This window comes from Pipistrellus kuhlii, unplaced genomic scaffold (genome assembly GCF_014108245.1).
Source record: "Pipistrellus kuhlii isolate mPipKuh1 unplaced genomic scaffold, mPipKuh1.p scaffold_m20_p_4, whole genome shotgun sequence".
Lineage (NCBI taxonomy): Eukaryota > Metazoa > Chordata > Mammalia > Chiroptera > Vespertilionidae > Pipistrellus > Pipistrellus kuhlii.
The window spans coordinates 55,393,131-55,411,227 of record NW_023425540.1 but is presented as its reverse complement, the minus strand read 5'-3'; the positions used below and the strand labels follow the sequence as shown (position 1 = coordinate 55,411,227).

Genomic DNA, 18,097 nt, shown 5'->3' with positions numbered 1-18,097 from the left:
CCAGGACACAGAAGGAGATTACTGGGCACTATACACAGTTTTTCTGTTTTTAGGTATATCTTCCAGCTACAATATCCCTTCTCTGGACATTTCTCAGTCACTACAGTGTTCAGGCATGGTGTTAAGTGTTAGAAATATTGAGATGAGGAAACACCAGCACTATTTTCAAGGAGCTTATACTAGAGGCCCAGTGCACGAAATTTGTGCTTAGGTAGGATCCCTAGGCCTGGCTGGGGTCAGGGCTGATAGAGGCCTTCCAGCTACGGCTGGGGCCTTCCTTCATTCCCTGGTGGTCAGCACACATCGCAGTGAGCAATGGAACTTAGAACTCCCAGTCTCCAAACCAAACTCCCGTGGGGACACTTTGCACATTAGCCTTTTATATATATAGACTGATTTTTAAAAAAGGTCCTGTGTAAAAATACAAAAATATCTACTTTTGCCCACCCCTGTATTATAGCAGTAATTGCAGTGACTTGCTTTCAATGTAGTCCCTGTTTTGTTGTACATCAATGCATTTTCCTTGAATAAATTCAGTATATATACCCACCACCTGATTTCTTGTGACCCCAGATTTCTTCTTTTCTCACCTTGGCCTTTCCCTGATCCCAGATTTATATCCAACCACTCACTGGGCTCTAACCAAAGGGATAAACTAACTTCTTTCACATGCTAATTTACATAGAAGCAGCAATCATGTCTGCTTTTAGATCCTGAAACTCGGTGTGAAGTACTTATTATTACTGTGCCCCAGCATCACCAAATATGTTTCCCCTTGCTGTATGAAAATCAAACAGAAGGAAGCCATAGACATGCATTTTCTTTCTTCCAGCTTGGTGTTTCTGCCTTTGTTTAACAATAGGTTAAGAGGGTTTAGTTCCATGCCACAGAGATCTCAAATACCCCACCCCGATTTGTGAAAAGGCCAGGCCACATTTCAGACTTAATGGGTAATGATCCTGATAAGTTATCATTAAGCCATAATACAAATATTTACTTCACTGTTGGCACACCAGTATTTGAGAACTATTAAATCATTACTTAAGTCGGTTAGTAGAAAGGACATTTGTTAGAGTGCTTTGGCTATGTTTTTATTATTGGAACTAGAAGGAGCCTGCAATTCCACGGGGTTACTCCGTCCCAGTAGGATACAGAAGGACTACTTGTGCGTAAGCAGTCTGGCTTATTTATTTGATTGACTCCCAGGACCCCTGAACAGAACCATTCTCTTTAATCCATTTCCCTAGGATACTGGCTGGATAACCTGCTCAATGATTTCCTGCGTCCGCCTCAGGACCTGTGTGTATGTGGCAGGTGCTCTGCTCTGTGTGCTTGACACGATGTAAAACTCGGGAGGACTTAGGGCATGAAGGGCAGCCTTGTCAGGAAGCTCCCAGCCTCTAGGAGTCGGGAAAAGCCTGTTTTGCATTGTGGAACTGACCTCTTAGGATATATTCTGATTGCCAGACGGTACTTCTTTTTTTTTAATCCCTTTCCAAAACCATATGGAGTGATCTGTGATTGTTGGGGCTGTAGAACTCTGCCTGGTTAATTCTCTGGCTGACTTGGCCTATTGATGTTGACACATTCTTACTCGATGCCCGAGGCCTTGGTGAGGGTTTAGAAGCAATTAGACTGTCACCCAGAGCTCCCAGGCCCTTCCTGGAGGAAAGTCTTATTTAGGCTCTGCCAATTTAATGCTTTGTTTCCTTTGGAGCGCCTCAGTCAAGCTAATAAAACAAACTCCAAATGAGTGAAAACACTGGAGGAGAGAACGGTTTGTGGGCCCTGAATTTGAAACAGGTATTCCTCCTGGGAGATACCAATCTCAAAAAGTCACTCTGACTGGTGTGTCTTGTATTGAAAAGCAACAAGTGAAAGCTGTTTGAGATTTGTATCCATCTATTTGATATGAAGAATTAGTATTAAAGGGGGATTTTAAAATCACTTGCTTAATCAAATTGTGAACGTGCATACATACGGGGGGGGGGGGGGGGGGAGCGACAGGTTAGTATTCTAAACCATGAATAAATTCTAAGTATCTGACCAAGTAAATATGTCTGATTCCTATTGCCAGCCATTGCTGAATTCAAAGCAAAGCTCCCATGCTGCGAAACTTGACTGGAATTTCCATTAGTGGATAAATGGAGCACCAGCTCTGGGCCCTAAACATTTTGTTCAGTGTCTTGTGCTTTGTTGGGTGAAAATGTATGTGTTGTAGCATACAACATTTCTACTGCATACCAGTACATAGGACACATCTCTGAAATTCACCCTTGAGTAGTATTTTTTTTCAACCTGAAGCTCTTCAGTCCTGTGGGGATTTTGTTATGATGGGTGTGTTCTAGAGCCTGGAAGAGCTGGGCTGGGCTTCCTTGAATGATGTGTTTCGGTCTTCTTGTTCTGTATACCTCCTTCAGCCTTAAAACCTAGCCTGGTGACAGTGAAACTGTCCATGCTGGCTATCCCAGAGCCGAAAAATGAAGGTCAATTACCAATACATTTGAGAGGTTAGACATGTTTTTAGCCCTTGAGAGAGGAGGCACATTTAAAATCAGTAAAAGAAATCTTTCTTCAGTCCCCCCGCCAGCACTGCTATTATTATTTATCTACCTCAGGTTTGATTTGCTTTTTATATCCATGCTTTAACCTCTGCAAGAAAACAGTAACGGGGGGGGGGGGGGGGGGGGAGAGCATCTTCAGACTTTGGATAGGAAAGCCAGAAGGCTTGCATTCTGTGCGGAAAGGAGTGGCAGAAGGAGACAAGAAGAGACATGCTATGCAACAGAGGCTGCCGTTCTGCTCATCTCCTCACAGAACATATTCATAACCCAAAGCCCGTGACTCCTGCAGAGCCCATTAGGCCCCCAGGACAAATGAGAAATTCCTCTGGTTAAAAAAAGACATCTCATTCTGAAATTAGTCTTTAAATCAATAATAGTAAAATTGAAAGACAGTGCTGCCAAGATATGTTCACTCTAGATTTAGCTTAAAATTTGGGAGGAACCCTAAGCTGATAAATGTGCTTAATCTTTGACCATAAATCATCTCCTTTTACATTTCAATTTCAGAATGTAATATATTAAGTGGCCTTCTAATTAAAGAAGTGACATTGTAGGAATATTTCGACAAGCACCTCTTTGACAGATTAAAATACATTGAAAATGTAAAAATCAACTATCTGGTTCATGATAAATAATGTTTTCCTTATTCGATCCTTTCAAATGTTACATGAAGGGAGGATAAAGTGTCTTACAGCTTCCTAACCTCCAATAAGCACTCTGCCTCCTTTCAGTAATGCTGTTTCTATATTTATGGAGTGCAGAAACTTCACTCAGGAGCTGCTTGATAAAAATACCTCTGTACATATTTCCCTGGAAGCAGGCTCTCTGCTGTGCCAGCAACATATGCTGAAGGCCAGTTTAGAACATTTTAAATATGCACCATGCCCTTCCCCTTCCAGCGACTAAAATAAAATGCATTTTGGCTTTAGCAAATGAGGGTGGAATGAGGGGAGGAACACTGCGGGGGAAAATGGCTGAGGATGAAGAAGGAAGGGTGATTCGAGCTGCTCCTCTGCAGCCTGAGTCCCACGGCATTGCCTGTGTGTCCTTTGGTCTTGGCCTCCCCGGTTGTCAGTCCGGCATCAGGAGAGCATATGGTGGCAGAGGAGGGAGGAAGGTCAATGACATGCAAACCACCCATTGGAAAAAAAGCAAGGCGCTGTCTATTAGCCATAGCCGAAAGGAAATGAAGGACTGGAACACTCAAGGACTACATGTCCTCCATGGAGGGACCCAAGTTAACAAATAAATTACTTAGGAGGAGCATGATCCTTATGGCTCACGTTAACTGTGAGCATGAAACAATGTGTTAGTCCCTATCTCAGAAATAGGGCTTCATTGTTGGTGACTCAAGGAAAAGGCAAATTGTCAACTGTTACTACATCTCTATTGTCTTTATTTCATTTGATTTTTGAGACTCAATTCATGATTCACTTTCTTCAGAAAGGTTAAATAAGGAGAGAGATAATAATAGTTTTAAATTTATAATCAACATTTTTTTTTATTGTTTGAAGTATTACAAATAGTGGTACATATGTCTCCTTTTCACCCCCCCCATAGACCTCCTCCCAGCCTTCCCTACCCCCCAGTACATGCCCTCACCTGCTCCCTCCCCCCCAGTGTCTTTTATCCATTGGTTATGCATATATGCATGCATACAAGATGTTCAGTTGATCTATAATCAAAATTGTTTTTACCTATGGAATCAGGTAAATACTGAAGACAAGCTAAGACAAATACACATCTGCATATAGGCTTTCTAGCTCAGTCCCAACTGTGGTTGTTATTTTTGCTATTCAAAGCCCCCAGATGTGGTGGTGGTGTTTTTCCCCAGTCCTCCAGGCAGCCTCTGGGTCATCAGGAACTACTGTAGCCCTGCTGGCTTGGCTCAGCAATAGAGCATTGACCCAGGAACCAAGAGGTCACCAGTTCTATTCCTGATCAGGGTATATATCTGGGATTTGAGCTCAGACCCCATTAGGGGCATGCTGGAGACAGCCAATCGATGATGTCCTCTCTCTGATGTTTCTCCTTCTCCCTCCCTTTCTCTAAAGACATTAAAAACATTTTTTAAAAGAACTATCATAAAGTACATAATTCATTTTTGGTAATTAAGCTGATTACAGAGAACAAGTTTCAATGCAGAATTTTCTTCTTCTTAATTAACTAAAATGACCCTTCCATAATATGTATGACATTTTCAACCAGTCTTCTGCAAATTGATTAATATGTACAATGTATTTTTGCCATAACAGAGTACATGTACTGTTTAGTATGTTATAAGGAGCATTGATCTGTTACCCAGTAGAGAACAAGGGCCATCATTCTAAGCTTATGAGATGTTTTGGGCACTTGAGATTTCTGTGTTATGAGAACACAACCAGGTTAGCAATCATTTTACTCCAACACAATCACTTTTCCAAGTGTCATAACTATGCATGCCTTTATATTATAATTCACTGTGACAATTTAGCAAAGATTATATTATAATTCTTGTTGGCTTGTGGGTAATACGTTCATAATATGCAGTGATCTCAGAGAGGCAGAGATCCATAGATACAATGGATGACATTAAGAATGAAGAGTAAAGAGGACATATTTCTGAGAAATTTACAGGTGTGTTAAAAGAGGTCGTGCTACTCATGGTATTTGTAAATACTGGCATGTGGAATCATTCTTCCTTGAGGTCAATTTGCTCTTTTAAAATGAGCTAAAGCTCATGAAAGCTGTTTCCGGATGGAAAAAAATATATATTTTTATGAGAAAGCCTAACATCACTTTTGTCTAGGAAAGACTGAAGTGATGTGTGTGTGTGATTTGGGTGCTGATGCTGTGATCTGAGGCTTATTCTAAATTCGGTTGCACCCTTCTGTCTCCAGTTTAGGAGTGTGGGATCAATCTAGTGGATCAACACACTCAGCCTTGCAGCAGGCTTTCCTAGAAGATCAGTACAAGCTGCAGGAGGGCAGTTCACTGGTAACGCTTTGGAGCCCTTGTGGAGGAAAGAGAATACACTTCAGAACCATGTGAGACTTGGGTTGAAATCCTAACCTTGCTACATCTTTCCTGAGGAGAAAATTAAACTGAGGATAACAACTTCTCTGAAAGTCATTTCCTCAATGGTAAAAAAAAAAAAAAAAAAAAAAAAAAAAAAAAAAAAAAAAAGGGCACTTATAACCACTCAGTAATATGCAACATATTTAAAGCCATATTTGGATGTGGCAAATATTTGCTGCATCAGTGAATGAAGAAGAGAACTGAAACCCATCAAGAAAGAGAATAATCTCTCTCGGGGAATACAGAGCAGACCTAAAAGCTGGATGCTTGCAACTTACTCTCTCAGGAAGTGGGATAGTGGAGAGCTTCAGTTAGGAGGTCAGAACGTGGGCTGCTTGGGTTTGGATTCTCCCTCCACCTTTTTCCATTTGTGTAACATTGAGCGGATTGATTGACTTCTTAATCTCAGCTTTCTCATCTTTAAGTGGTATACAAATAACGACTATTCTGTGGGATTGATGATGGAAGTTAAGTTGAATTAATGGGTGTAATAAAATAAGCACTCAATAATATTAGCCATACATACTAGGATGTGCTCCTTCAGAGGAAGGCCAGGAAGCAATGGTTCAGAGCTTTGTAGCCAGAGAGCGTGATGTGGGACAGTATATAAATATTTAACCCTAAACTTTTCTTTGGATTGTACTTGGTACATTATCCAGATGCCTTTTATGAGTTTGAAGTCCTCATTGTTTTAGTTTATATTGGCCCACCTTTGAAATTTATGTCTGTAAATTAATTTGCGTTAAAGATCTGAAACTTAGCATAAGATTCATGCTGAATCATCATTTTAATTTTGTTGTATGAATATAAGAGTAGAAAATACTAACTCCTGGGCAATCCCATTTTTTAAAATAGGTTTCATAGTGATTCACTTAACACCCCACCTAGAAATGTCACCAGAAAAGGATAACTGGTCAACCCAGTATAAACCAGGTCTCCAGTCTTATGGGTTGTTGTATGAAAATCTTAGCAACATTATCACCAGGATTAAAGGATAAAAGTCGGAAAGGGAAAGCTAACTATGAGGCATCCAAAAAACCTATGACAATTTGTAGACTAAAGCAATAATAAGAATGGGTCCGGACAATGGCGGCTTTCATTTTTATTTTTACTTTTAAGCTGTATTGAGTGCTAGCAGAAGCTCAAATGAGTGACACTTAGGGAAAGGAAAAACACCCCCCTAGCATGTCTTTAAAATCTATAATAATAATATAATAATACAAAGTGCATCTGGGCATTGCCTTCTGCTGCGGCTCCTGTCTGGCTCTCGTCCAGTGCTTGTCAGGCTGCTCTTGAGTGCTGATGATTCATAGCCCAGCACCCTTTTATCTGAACGTGGCAGTGTCTTTTCTTTGTACTTTGGCAGTGATGTTACCTTGATGTTCAGAAATCTTTTAAAAGCAACACAGGCTTTGCTTGCATGTTGACAAATTGTCTGCCGGTAATGAAGAAAAAGTAAACTTGGTTCTGGGATCACTGTAAATACACAGAAATAAACACTTTCCGTTTGTTTGTTTGTTTGTTTGTTTTTAAAAGTTGGTGGTATTTGGAGACCCTCTCACTGAAAAGTAATCTGGCCATCTCTCTTTATTCCCCTTGTGTGAATCAGCACTCTACTTTTCAAATGCAGGGGTCAGCTGGAGTGTTTGCAAATTATTTGAAATTTGAGGAGAGATTTTGGATTTTAAACAAGGGAAACATGAGGTTATTTTGATTTCTGTTGTGTGCTCTTACTGATGTTGTTTCCAAGTTAATATTTTATTATTACCTATTCAAATATACTTTTATATATCCTGATCATAGTAACAGTGCGACACATTCATGTAGTGCTTTTCATATGCTTCCTCCACTCAGTCTTGAAGCAGCCATGTGAGGTTAGCAAGGCAGATTATTATTATTATTATTATTATTATTATTATCCCAAATTGCATACGAGGAAATGGAGGCTGAGGATGGCTTCTGAGGCTCTCACTCAGCCTGCAGCAGAAACCAGTCTATTCACTCAAAATTAGCTCTTCCCCTTTTATCATGTGGAATTTCAGAAAGGAATCTGGGCTTTGCCAATGAAGATTTAACAGCTAGAGTGAAGGTAGTAGTGTTTATGAACATCAGTCACCATAGCCTATGGAAGGTCTTTTTACATTTTGGTGAAGCACTTTAAAAAATATATATATATATATATATATATATATATATATATATATATATATATATATATATTTATTTAAGAGAGGGAGAGAGAGAGAAACATTAATGTTGAGAAAGAATCAGTGATTGGCTGCTTCCTGCATGCCCCTTACTGGGGATCAAGCTTGCAATCCGGGCATGTGCCTGACTGGAATCGAAACTGGACCCCCTGGTACATAGGTCAATGCTCAACCACTGAGCCGCATCATCTGGGCTGGGTGCAGCATTTTAAGGAGAACACTGGGAAAATGGAGGACCTGAGGGTCAAAAATTAGAATAGTGAGGAGTCTGGGAAAGATACCAGAAATAACCAAAGGAATCAGGATTCTCCAGTCTGGAGAGAGGAGAATACAGTGATATAGCTGACACCTCCAAATGTTTTATAGACTACCTGGTGGAAGAAGAATTAGATTTGTTCTTGGTAATTTCAGGCAGCAGAAGTAGGATCACTGGATCGAAATTACACAGAAGCAGATTTATACTCAATATAAGAAGAGACTTTCTAACATTTTGAGATGTCCAAAAATGGAATAGACTAGCTAGCCCTCACTGGGAAGTGTTCACCCTGAGACTGCCTTACTTCAAGATTATATGACTTTATGGGGGTTGTATTTCAGCAGTAACACAATTTTATGATGAACCTTCTAAGAGCTCAGAGAAGAATTTCCTCACTAACTAAAAACAGAATTTTTTCCCTAGCTTTTCCACCCTGATTTTAGAAAGGTGTATGCATACCAATTCCTGTTCCACATATTACTGGGTCCTGAGAAATACGGTTCAGTTGATGGGAAAAGCATATTAATCAAAACAAATAAGCAAGACTTTTGTTAGATAAGAACCAGAGCAGACCGTGGTGTGATGTGTGCAATGGTGTGTGTTTGTGTGCATTTTAACTCTTTCAGGTTGAGGTGGCTCTAGTTTTTGTTATTTTCATGTGGCTTACTGCTTTCATTACTCAGTAGTCCAGCCCTACAACAGGCCCTATAAGAATAAAAGAAATGGGCAGAAAATCATTCAAATTTGATAGTTTCAATTTTCTTAATATAGAAAGGGACAGGGCATTAAATGAGAGATTAGCGAAAACAACTTTGTGTCATAAACAGATTTCCTAAGGCCGTGGTTGGCAAACTGAGGCTCGCAAGGTACACGTGGCTCTTTGACCCCGTTAGTGTGGCTCTTCCACAAAATACCAAGGCCTGGGCAAGTCTATTTTGAAAAAGTGGCGTTAGAAGAAGTTTAAGTTTTAAAAATTTGGCTCACAAAAGAAATTTCAATCTTTGTACTGTTGATATTTGGCTCTGTTGACTCATGAGTTTGCCGATCACTGTCCTAAGGGAAATACCTAACTAGAATCCGAAGGCTCCATCCCAGGTCTAGCTCAGTCACTCACTGCTTCATCCTTACGCCTTAGGTTTTTATTCCTCTAATATGTACATCTTATTCTAGGAGTTTTCTTCCCAACTTTTAAACTGTATGACTCTAATTCTCTCGGTTTGCATAGAAAGTTGAGAATGATCTCAATTATCACAAAAACAATTCAGTCATTTATTTGTTCTTTAAATTACTTATTCATTTGTTCAAAAATATTTATGAAATAAAGCACTTTGTAGAAATGAGAAAACTTTGCTTCAGCATATGCAATTTGAAGGATGAAGGGAAAACAGCAAATCAGGATCTATCATACTTAAAATGAATGTGAAGGACTCCATTTGTAGGGTATTTCGAAACAAATACAATAGCATTCCTCTGTACCCTGGTGTGTTGTCTCTTTGATTTCAAACAATAACATTTCCAACCAGGCCTTGTTAATGGTTCAACCACCTCCCCCAAAAGCCTTTCCTGTGTGACTAATCTCAGCTGTTCCTTCTCCCCACAGATTCCAGCGGGGAGACTACCACATCGACGTCTGCATCAATGACTACCTGGATGTGTTCTGCCCTCACTACGAGGACTCGGTCCCAGAAGACAAGACCGAGCGCTACATCCTCTACATGGTGAACTTTGACGGCTACAGTGCCTGCGACCACACTTCCAAAGGCTTCAAGCGATGGGAATGTAACCGGCCTCACTCTCCGAATGGACCACTGAAGTTCTCCGAGAAATTCCAGCTCTTCACGCCCTTTTCTCTAGGATTTGAGTTCAGGCCAGGCCGGGAATATTTCTACATCTGTGAGTATATGCAGATTTATCATGTGGTGGGGCAGCTGGGGGAATCCAGAGCAATTTTTTACCCATGTTCCAGAGAATTGCAGCGAGCTGGACTCTGCATCCCAGATGTCTCCTTGTAAATGCATACATCAGGGTCCCTAGATACATTAGCCAGGAATTGAGAGCACAAATTAGATTAAAGACACAGCGCCTCTCCCCCTATGAAATTGCATGTCAGCCTGTTCGGTGAACCACTGCTGACTTGTATTTCTTTTAAATGAAAATCGCTAGGACTTCTCCAAAGCTGAGGGGTCGGGGGGAGGAGGGAGAGGAGAGAAAGAAATTCCTGAAAAAAAAATTAACGGAAATAATTAAATTTACATAGCTTAGAGTCATTGGATTTCTTATTCAGGTGTCAGCAATATCCTTTCAATCATCCACATTTTCAGTGGAGAAAGCCAACCCTCCTGCAAATGTCAGTGTGCTGACGATAAATACTCTCTTTGCACCAAGGAGGAAAGATGGTTATTAAGAGCAGCTGTGTCTTTAAACAGGAAGGAGCATAAAGAAGGATCTAGAAAGGGTTCCAAGGGAACTGGTGTAAGTGTGTTTCCCACCTGTGAGCATTAAGTGACCCTGTCCTGGGAGAGTGCTAAAACCTACTCCGCAGACCTCGCTTAATCACATTGCCACGGCCTTCTATTTCTCAGTCATATACACCATCACTTCTTCAGGCATCATACTCCTCATAGATTCCAGACAGCCACTTCCGGAACCTCTGTGCATAAGTCCCTGAGATGGTGTTATAGTGCAGGTTTCTGCTCAGGGGGTCGTCCGAGATTCCGTAGGTCATCTGGTGAGGGCATGCTTCTGGCCCATGGAGTTAGCAAGGTTATAGGTCATATCTAATATCAGCAGCCTACTGGGTCTCTATCTGAACTAATAACAAATTTTTAAGTGATCTGGCCTTTCCCACATGTTTTCTGAAGTTAGAAAAAAGTTTATTTGTTTAAAATTACATTTACTGAGCAGCACACCATGGCTCAGAAATATTGGGGGATGCAAGCGGAACAGACACTCCCTGTCCTCAAGGGTGACTGTCTAGTGGGGAGCAGACTTGTCGAGAGGCAATGAAAGTATAAATACTAGTAGACAACTGCTGAATGAAGATGAATGCAGGGAGTGGTGGGACCCTGGAGGTTGTATCTCAGCTGCGTGAAGAATCAGGGTGTGCAGCTGCTCGTGGTGTGTAGCGATCCCAGCGATCCCACCCAGCGTGCTGAGCATTGATTTTTCAACCCACTTGCCAGACCAGCAAGATGAAGAACATTCCTGTTCTAACTCATTTCTCCAATTCAAGCGTCCCCACTTTCTCCAAACCCACATGCTTTAAGTCTACAAGGATTTCCAGCCCCCCCTTTTCTCCAGAAATGTTATAAGCTGGATTTCCCCATCACAAGGGCACTCTCACTTACGTTGGAATTGAATTTAGAAAGGAAATTGAACAGTACCAGTGTTATTATTTCAGCGCATATTTCAGCCCTTAGTCATGAGAAAACATGTGAGAGCCTTGATACTATCTCACCTTCCATCCATAAAATAAGGGCGGGGGTAAGAGGGAGAGATCACCAAAGGACTTGTATGCATGCAACTAAGCATAACCAATGGACACAGACAACAGGGGGGTGAGGGCATGAGTCGGGAGGAGCAATGGGGGGATAAGGACACATATGTAATACCTTAATCAATAAAGAAAAAAATAAATTAAAAATCGAAAAGGAATGTTGAGTCCCACGGATGGAGGAAACACTATTGTACAGTGACTTCCCTCGTTCTCAGGCAGCAGGCTCCTGCCGTTTGCCGATTTTTCACTTTGTGAAAGAATCTCATTCAGCTTGTGAGGAAAACGGAGGACTTCAGCTGTGGGACAGCAACTCATGAATTGGCCTAATTCTAGAGTATCAAACCAATACAGGAGGAAATTGTTGCATTTCCAAATTTTCATATTGGTTTCTCAGGTTAAAAAAACAACCATAGCCGAAACCGGTTTGGCTCAGTGGATAGAGCGTCGGCGTGGGGACTGAAAGGTCCTGGGTTCGATTCTGGTCTAGGGCATGTACCTTGGTTGCGGGCACATCCCCAGTGGGGGGTGTGCAGGAGGCAGGTGATTGATGATTCTCTCTCATCGATGTTTCTAACTCTCTATCCCTCTCTCTTTCTCTCTGTGAAAAAACAATAATATATATATTAAAAAAAAAAAAAAGCACCATAAAAGCAAACTCCAAAAAAGAGTAGAGCGCACTAAGGTAGGAAACATACTCACCGTCTAACTAGCTGATTGCATGATTATTAGAAATTATAGAATCCATGGAGGTTCATAAGCAAGATGTTATTATTCAAATATACCCATAATGCTTATGACTAGTTTTTCCTCATTTGTGGTTAAATTCAATATTTCACTAAAAACCATTACGTGTCTTCTATAACATTCATTTAACGGAGTCATTTAACTGTCAGAGGCTCCTGTCAAAGTAATTGTTCCAAAATGCTTCAAAATATCAAGAGCTTTTTTTGCTGTACAACTGAGTTTAACCTGAATTACATTTTTTTAATGAAAGGTAAAATAGCACAAAATTAACGATCAGTAGATGTTCATTTACAGGAAGCATGGTGGCCTGGGGTCAGTTAAATTGGATTTTTAACTGTGTCTTAGAACCATAAGAGCACCCTTCCCTGTCTTTTTAGTAGTGAAAGGGTTTCCTCTCATTCTTTTACTGCTGCGAGCTGAGTGGCAGAGCCGTGGGGATGTCTTACTGACGTTTAATATACTCTGGTCATAATTAAACTGAAGAAGCCTTAGGGGAGAATTGGCCCTCAGTTGAATTCTCCTCTCTCCTAATATGTGTGGGATGAACAATATGATTGGGAAATGACTCTTTTCACACTGACTGTGTCACAAGCAGCTCTATTGCTGATCCCAGGAACAGGCTGACCACCCCCTGGTCAGTTTTATAAAATGTTCTTACCAGGCCAGGGGTGTATTTCAGCTCTTCACAGCCTTAAAATCTCTTCCGAGTTTTCCAAGAGAAAAAGGAAAGCTATTGCCTAAAGTGAGTAGCTTTGCTGTAGGGTACTAGAGGGAGAGTTACATTGAGTGGTGACTGTGAACAGAGATTCATATGTAAACATGAACTTGTGGGGAAGGAAGAGGAGTAGCCCATAACAAGTATCCACCTTATCGTTTGGAGAGGACACCCATTAGAGAGTTCTTATCGAGTCTGGCTTTACCCTCAACAAGATTTATTGCCTTCTTCATTTCGTTGAGGCATGCCAAATTAAGAAATACAGTCATTGAAAATATCTCATATGAAGTTTCCAATTTACTTAAGAACAAAATATTCTTTGCCAATTCCAGAACCTTTATTTGTTCCAAGAATGACTCTATACTATGTCTTCCTTACCTTAGGAACAGGGAGTATATTAAGTTGTTATAATAAGGGATTATTGCTACGGCAGACTGAGCCCATTCTCGAATCTGACATATACTGTTTTTAATCTACAGGAGTTATTTTGGTAAGTGATTGGCATACCAAATTAGAGAAGGTCTGCGGTATTTCTATCAGCGGTAGATTTGCAGAACTGCCTGCGAATAGGTTATGGCAATAGAGACTTCCTAAGGCAAAGAACAATTTTAGTAATTTCAAAAGTACTCATTTTAGAAATGATTCTCATAAATATGAACAAATGAGAACAGGTTTGAAAGAAGTTTTACTGTTGCTGTTTTTAGATTTAGAAGAAGCAAAGGGGGGGGGAAGGGCACAGTAAGTTCTTGTAAATCAGTATGAACACTGATCTAGAACATTGGTCGGCAAACTCATTAGTCAACAGAGCCAAATATCAACAGAACAACGATTAAAATTTCTTTTGAGAGCCAGTTTTTTAAACAACTTCTTCTAATGCCACTTCTTCAAAATAGACTCACCCAGGCCGTGGTATTTTTGTAGAAGAGCCACACTCAAGGGGCCAAAGAGCCACATGTGGCTCGTGAGCCACAATTTGCCGACCACTATGATGGAAAGTCCTCTTCTATAAATAAGGCAACCTGAGTCCCAGGCCCTTCTCTTGACTTAACTGGTCATAGGATCTTGGGTTTTCAATCTCTCTGGGTTTCCAATTCCACATCGGTAAAATAACATGGTTGTAATAGATGACTGCAAACATCTCTTGAGCTTTAATATCCCAATGTTCCTCTATTTTACCAAAGGGTCTGCACAGCTAGGGTAAGAGAGAACATCTGTAAAATGGCCCAGTCTAATGCCTTTTCCTTACTTAGCGGGTGTTCAGTAAGTGCCAGTTAAAAGGGTAATTGGGGAAAACGCAGAGTGAAGAGGCCTCTTGGATATTAGAATTATGTCCTGTTTAGACCACCCTTCCCAGTGGTCTCCACTAGTGCAGCCGACGCCTGTCTGGTTTCCTCACTGGATCACCACTGTCAAAGCCCTCCAGTGAGCGACTTCCTGCCTTACCAACACAGAAACCAGCCTCTAACCTGGCCAGCATGGTCTTCCTTGGCAGGTCCTCCTCTCTTCCCCGCCTTCGGCCTCTTGCTCTTCTCTTAGCACTCACTCTTCTCCCTGTTGTCGGCTCCAGTGCCTGACCTCCTTCCTGTTCCACATACCTTTCCATGCCCATGCAGGAACTCAGTACCTTCTCTCCTCTCTGCCAGGGATCTCATTGCCGCAGGCATCCATGTCCTTGGCTCTCACTTTCTTAAGTCGACTTAAAAAAAAGAAAAAAAAGAAAAGTATCAGACAGGCTCTTCTGCCCTCCTTGTATAAAGGTAACACCTCTACCATGCTCTACACTTTTTCCTGCTTTATTTTTCCTCAGGCACTCATCACTCCCGGCATTAGATATTTTGCTCTATGCCCTACATTATAATGTTTGGCATGTAGTATATGTTTAATAAATGAAGATAGCTAGTGTTTACATAGCACTTATCAGGTACTGTTCTATGTACCCTACAATTTTTAAAACAGCAATTTCAGGTAACGTTCTTCCAATTTTACAGGCAAAGAAACTGAGTCACAGAAAAGTTAGGTAACTTTACATAGATAAGAAAGGCTGATCTGAGAGGAAATTAAGGGAGTAAGCAACTAAAAGAAAATGAAGTAAAGTCCTAGGTATCAAATGATGAAAAATGATGAAAAATGAAAAAAATATTCTTTACATAGGGATAATTAGCACTACTAGTTAGAAAATCTTAACTTACAAACTGCTAGAAACTCAAGTAAGATTAAGTAGCAAGATACATTTTAAACACATTTATGCATTTTCAGCTCTCTAAAGGATACTTTTCTGTCTCCAAAAGATAGTTCAGCTGTATCATCCTAGATGGTTGACCCTTTTAATATGATAACATCAGAAGCTAGAAATGTTATATTTTCAAAGAAGTTCTTTTTAAAATACTCAGCAGGTGGAATCAGGATTCCACACTTAATTCAGGAATGAGTGAGCTTTAATGAGAGACTTACAATAGGAAGACAAATGGCATTTGCTGAAGTTGATACTAAAACGACAGATAATTACTCAAACATTTATTGTATCTGAAGTATAGCTGATATTCTTCAAAAGATATTCAGAGCACAGATGCTTGATGTCATGGCACCCAGATGGAAATCAGGAGTTTCTGAGAGATTACTAGGGAATGCACCCTTCCAAGATTATTGGTGAGTAAACTTGAATTATATTGATAAGGTGATAGAAGCACAGAGCTAAAAATTCCATTTCTTTGTACTAGAATCTCAAAAATCTCACCAATGAAAAGAACTTTTAGGGGAGCTAAAGACTTCTGTTTCAGCCTTTTTGGGATGCATATTTTTCAAAATTAGAAAGAAAATCACAGGGACAGTCTATGTTCCTATGGGCATCATTCCTAAATCCATAGCCAACAACAACTTGAATGCATGCTGGTAACTGCTAATTCTCTGTTTTATGTCCTTAAATGAAAAGCTTAGTCTTAAGTACAAGTTAATGAACAACTCAATATTTGCTTCAGCATGTTGAAGAAATGTTTTGGTTTACTGGAGTCTTAGCATTAAATGCTCTAATATATACTTCTGCTGAGATTCAAGGGGTGTATAACTGAAATTTCTGTAAGGAGTGTCTATGTTTGCCCCCTGTGTCTTTCTTGGTTAATGGACTCAGATCATGGTATTCAGCAAAGCATATTATTTGTATTAATACAGAAGGGAGTTCAAGGGCAGTTTTAGAAAATTTATAAATTTTAATATCTTTATAGTAAAAAAGAATGAATATGGCACAAACATCAAATATTAATTACTCAGAAATAGATACAGAGTATATCTAGTCACTAAAAGCTATGAAGATTTTTTTTAAAGCTTTGGGATGTTTTTTGTTATCTCTCTCTCTCTCTCTCTCTCTCTCTCTCTCTCTCTCTCTCTCTCTCTCTCTCTTTTCTCTTTTCTCTAAACATACAATGGAACATTTTTTTCTCTACTTGGACACTGAAAGTTTGTCTGGGACTATATCAGATTACTTCCTGAAAATAGTCATTCTCTTGCCTTTATATATTTCCCATGGTCTTTAGTGAGCCTGCAAGAATGCTCCTGTTTATTTAAAGAATGAGTTTCAGAGAATTGTGTCTGTTTCAAGTCGTCCTTAGCCATCTTTTAGGAAACATGAATGGATTTCAAGGGCTCTTCAATGAAGGTTAAATAAAGAACAAGAAAGAGGATATTTAGAGACTCCGGGATATTTTTCTGTGTTAATTGTAAGTTTCTCTTCTGAAAACAGTTGTTTATAGCTGGGTGCCCTGTTACAAGAATGCTCAGCTCAGCAGGCTGAGGCTCAGCAGACATGCCCCTAGCCTAGCACATGTAAGACAGTCTAGGAGAAATCAAAGGTCAGAGAGGCAGCTGATAGGAACACAGGATATTTGAAAATATTTTATTATTTTGTAAATTTTGGGCAATATTATTTGGTCATGTAGGGAGAATTTTATTTGTATTTAGATAATGTATTTTTTAATTGATGTAAGAGAGGAAGGGAGGGAGAGATAGAGGGAAAGAGAGAGGGGGGAGAAGAAGAAGAAGAAGGAGAGAGAGAGAGAGAGAGAGAGAGAGAGAGAGAGAGAGAGAGAGAGAGAGAGAGAGAGAGAACACACCAATGATGAGAATCATTGATCTGCTGCCCCCTTTATGCCCCTTACTGGGGATTAAGCCTGCAATTGGGCACATGCCCTGACCAGGAATCAAACTGCAACTCCCTGGTTCAGAGTCAACACTCAACCATTGAGCTACACTGACCAGGCTTGTAGGGAGAATTTTAAAAAGAAATGCATGCCCTGTTAAGTGACTTAAGGATGAGGAACTATTAAAAAGAATCAGAGAAGTGAAGGCCATTCTTAAAGTTTTCAAGAGGAACCTTAAAAGCTATTGAATAATTGGGGCCTGAAGGAAATTCATGATATCAGTCATAAGAAACTGAAGACTCCTATGTATTCTTCCCATTATTTGAAATTTTCAAAGGCTGCAGCACTCAGATAAGATGCTCGAGAACCAAAGACTTTTTATTTGTGCTCCTTTTATGAATTTAAAATGCCACTGTCAGACTGGGGAACCATGTAGTGTCTGGCTTCCTGAGGAGGGGGAAGGACTTATGTCACCTTTTGCTTCCTGTCCCCCCACTGAGACTAAGTGCCGAAATGGAAACAAATTAAGGGATTGTTCTTTTTATCCCTAAATGTCAAAAGTGGCCACATCTCTGAGAGAAATAATGCACCTGATTAATTGTGTAATTTCACGGGAAGCAGTAATTCTCAGCCTTCTAAACATGTACTGTACTAATTTGATTTCAGAGTTAACTGAAAACAGTTTAATGAGCTGCTGCATCGTTGTGTGTGTGCGTGCAGTGCTACCCAGAGCAGATGCCAAGAGAAAGGGAAATAACACGCCAGTGACACTTGGAATAACTGTTTATACTTCATTGACTTCGGGTTGTCAGCACGCTATTCTCTGTGTTTCCCTTAGTAACTTATTAAGGCAACCGAACTCCAGTATGATGCTGTCTAAGTGTCATTTGTTGTAAATTACACAAGCATGTACACGCCAATAGCATAG

The 18,097-nt window shown here is 40.2% G+C and overlaps 1 protein-coding gene across 4 annotated transcripts in view; it reads left to right on the top strand.

The window, feature by feature from the left end:
• The window catches only part of EFNA5 (ephrin A5), a 275,330-nt gene that overhangs the window by 218,257 nt on the left and 38,976 nt on the right, over nucleotides 1–18,097 (top strand). For all 4 annotated transcript variants that reach the window (XM_036411254.2, XM_036411255.2, XM_036411258.2 and 1 more), the window contains exon 3: nucleotides 9,685–9,977. In XM_036411254.2, coding sequence (XP_036267147.1) covers nucleotides 9,685–9,977 — 293 coding nt within the window. The remainder of the gene's footprint in view (nucleotides 1–9,684; nucleotides 9,978–18,097) is intronic.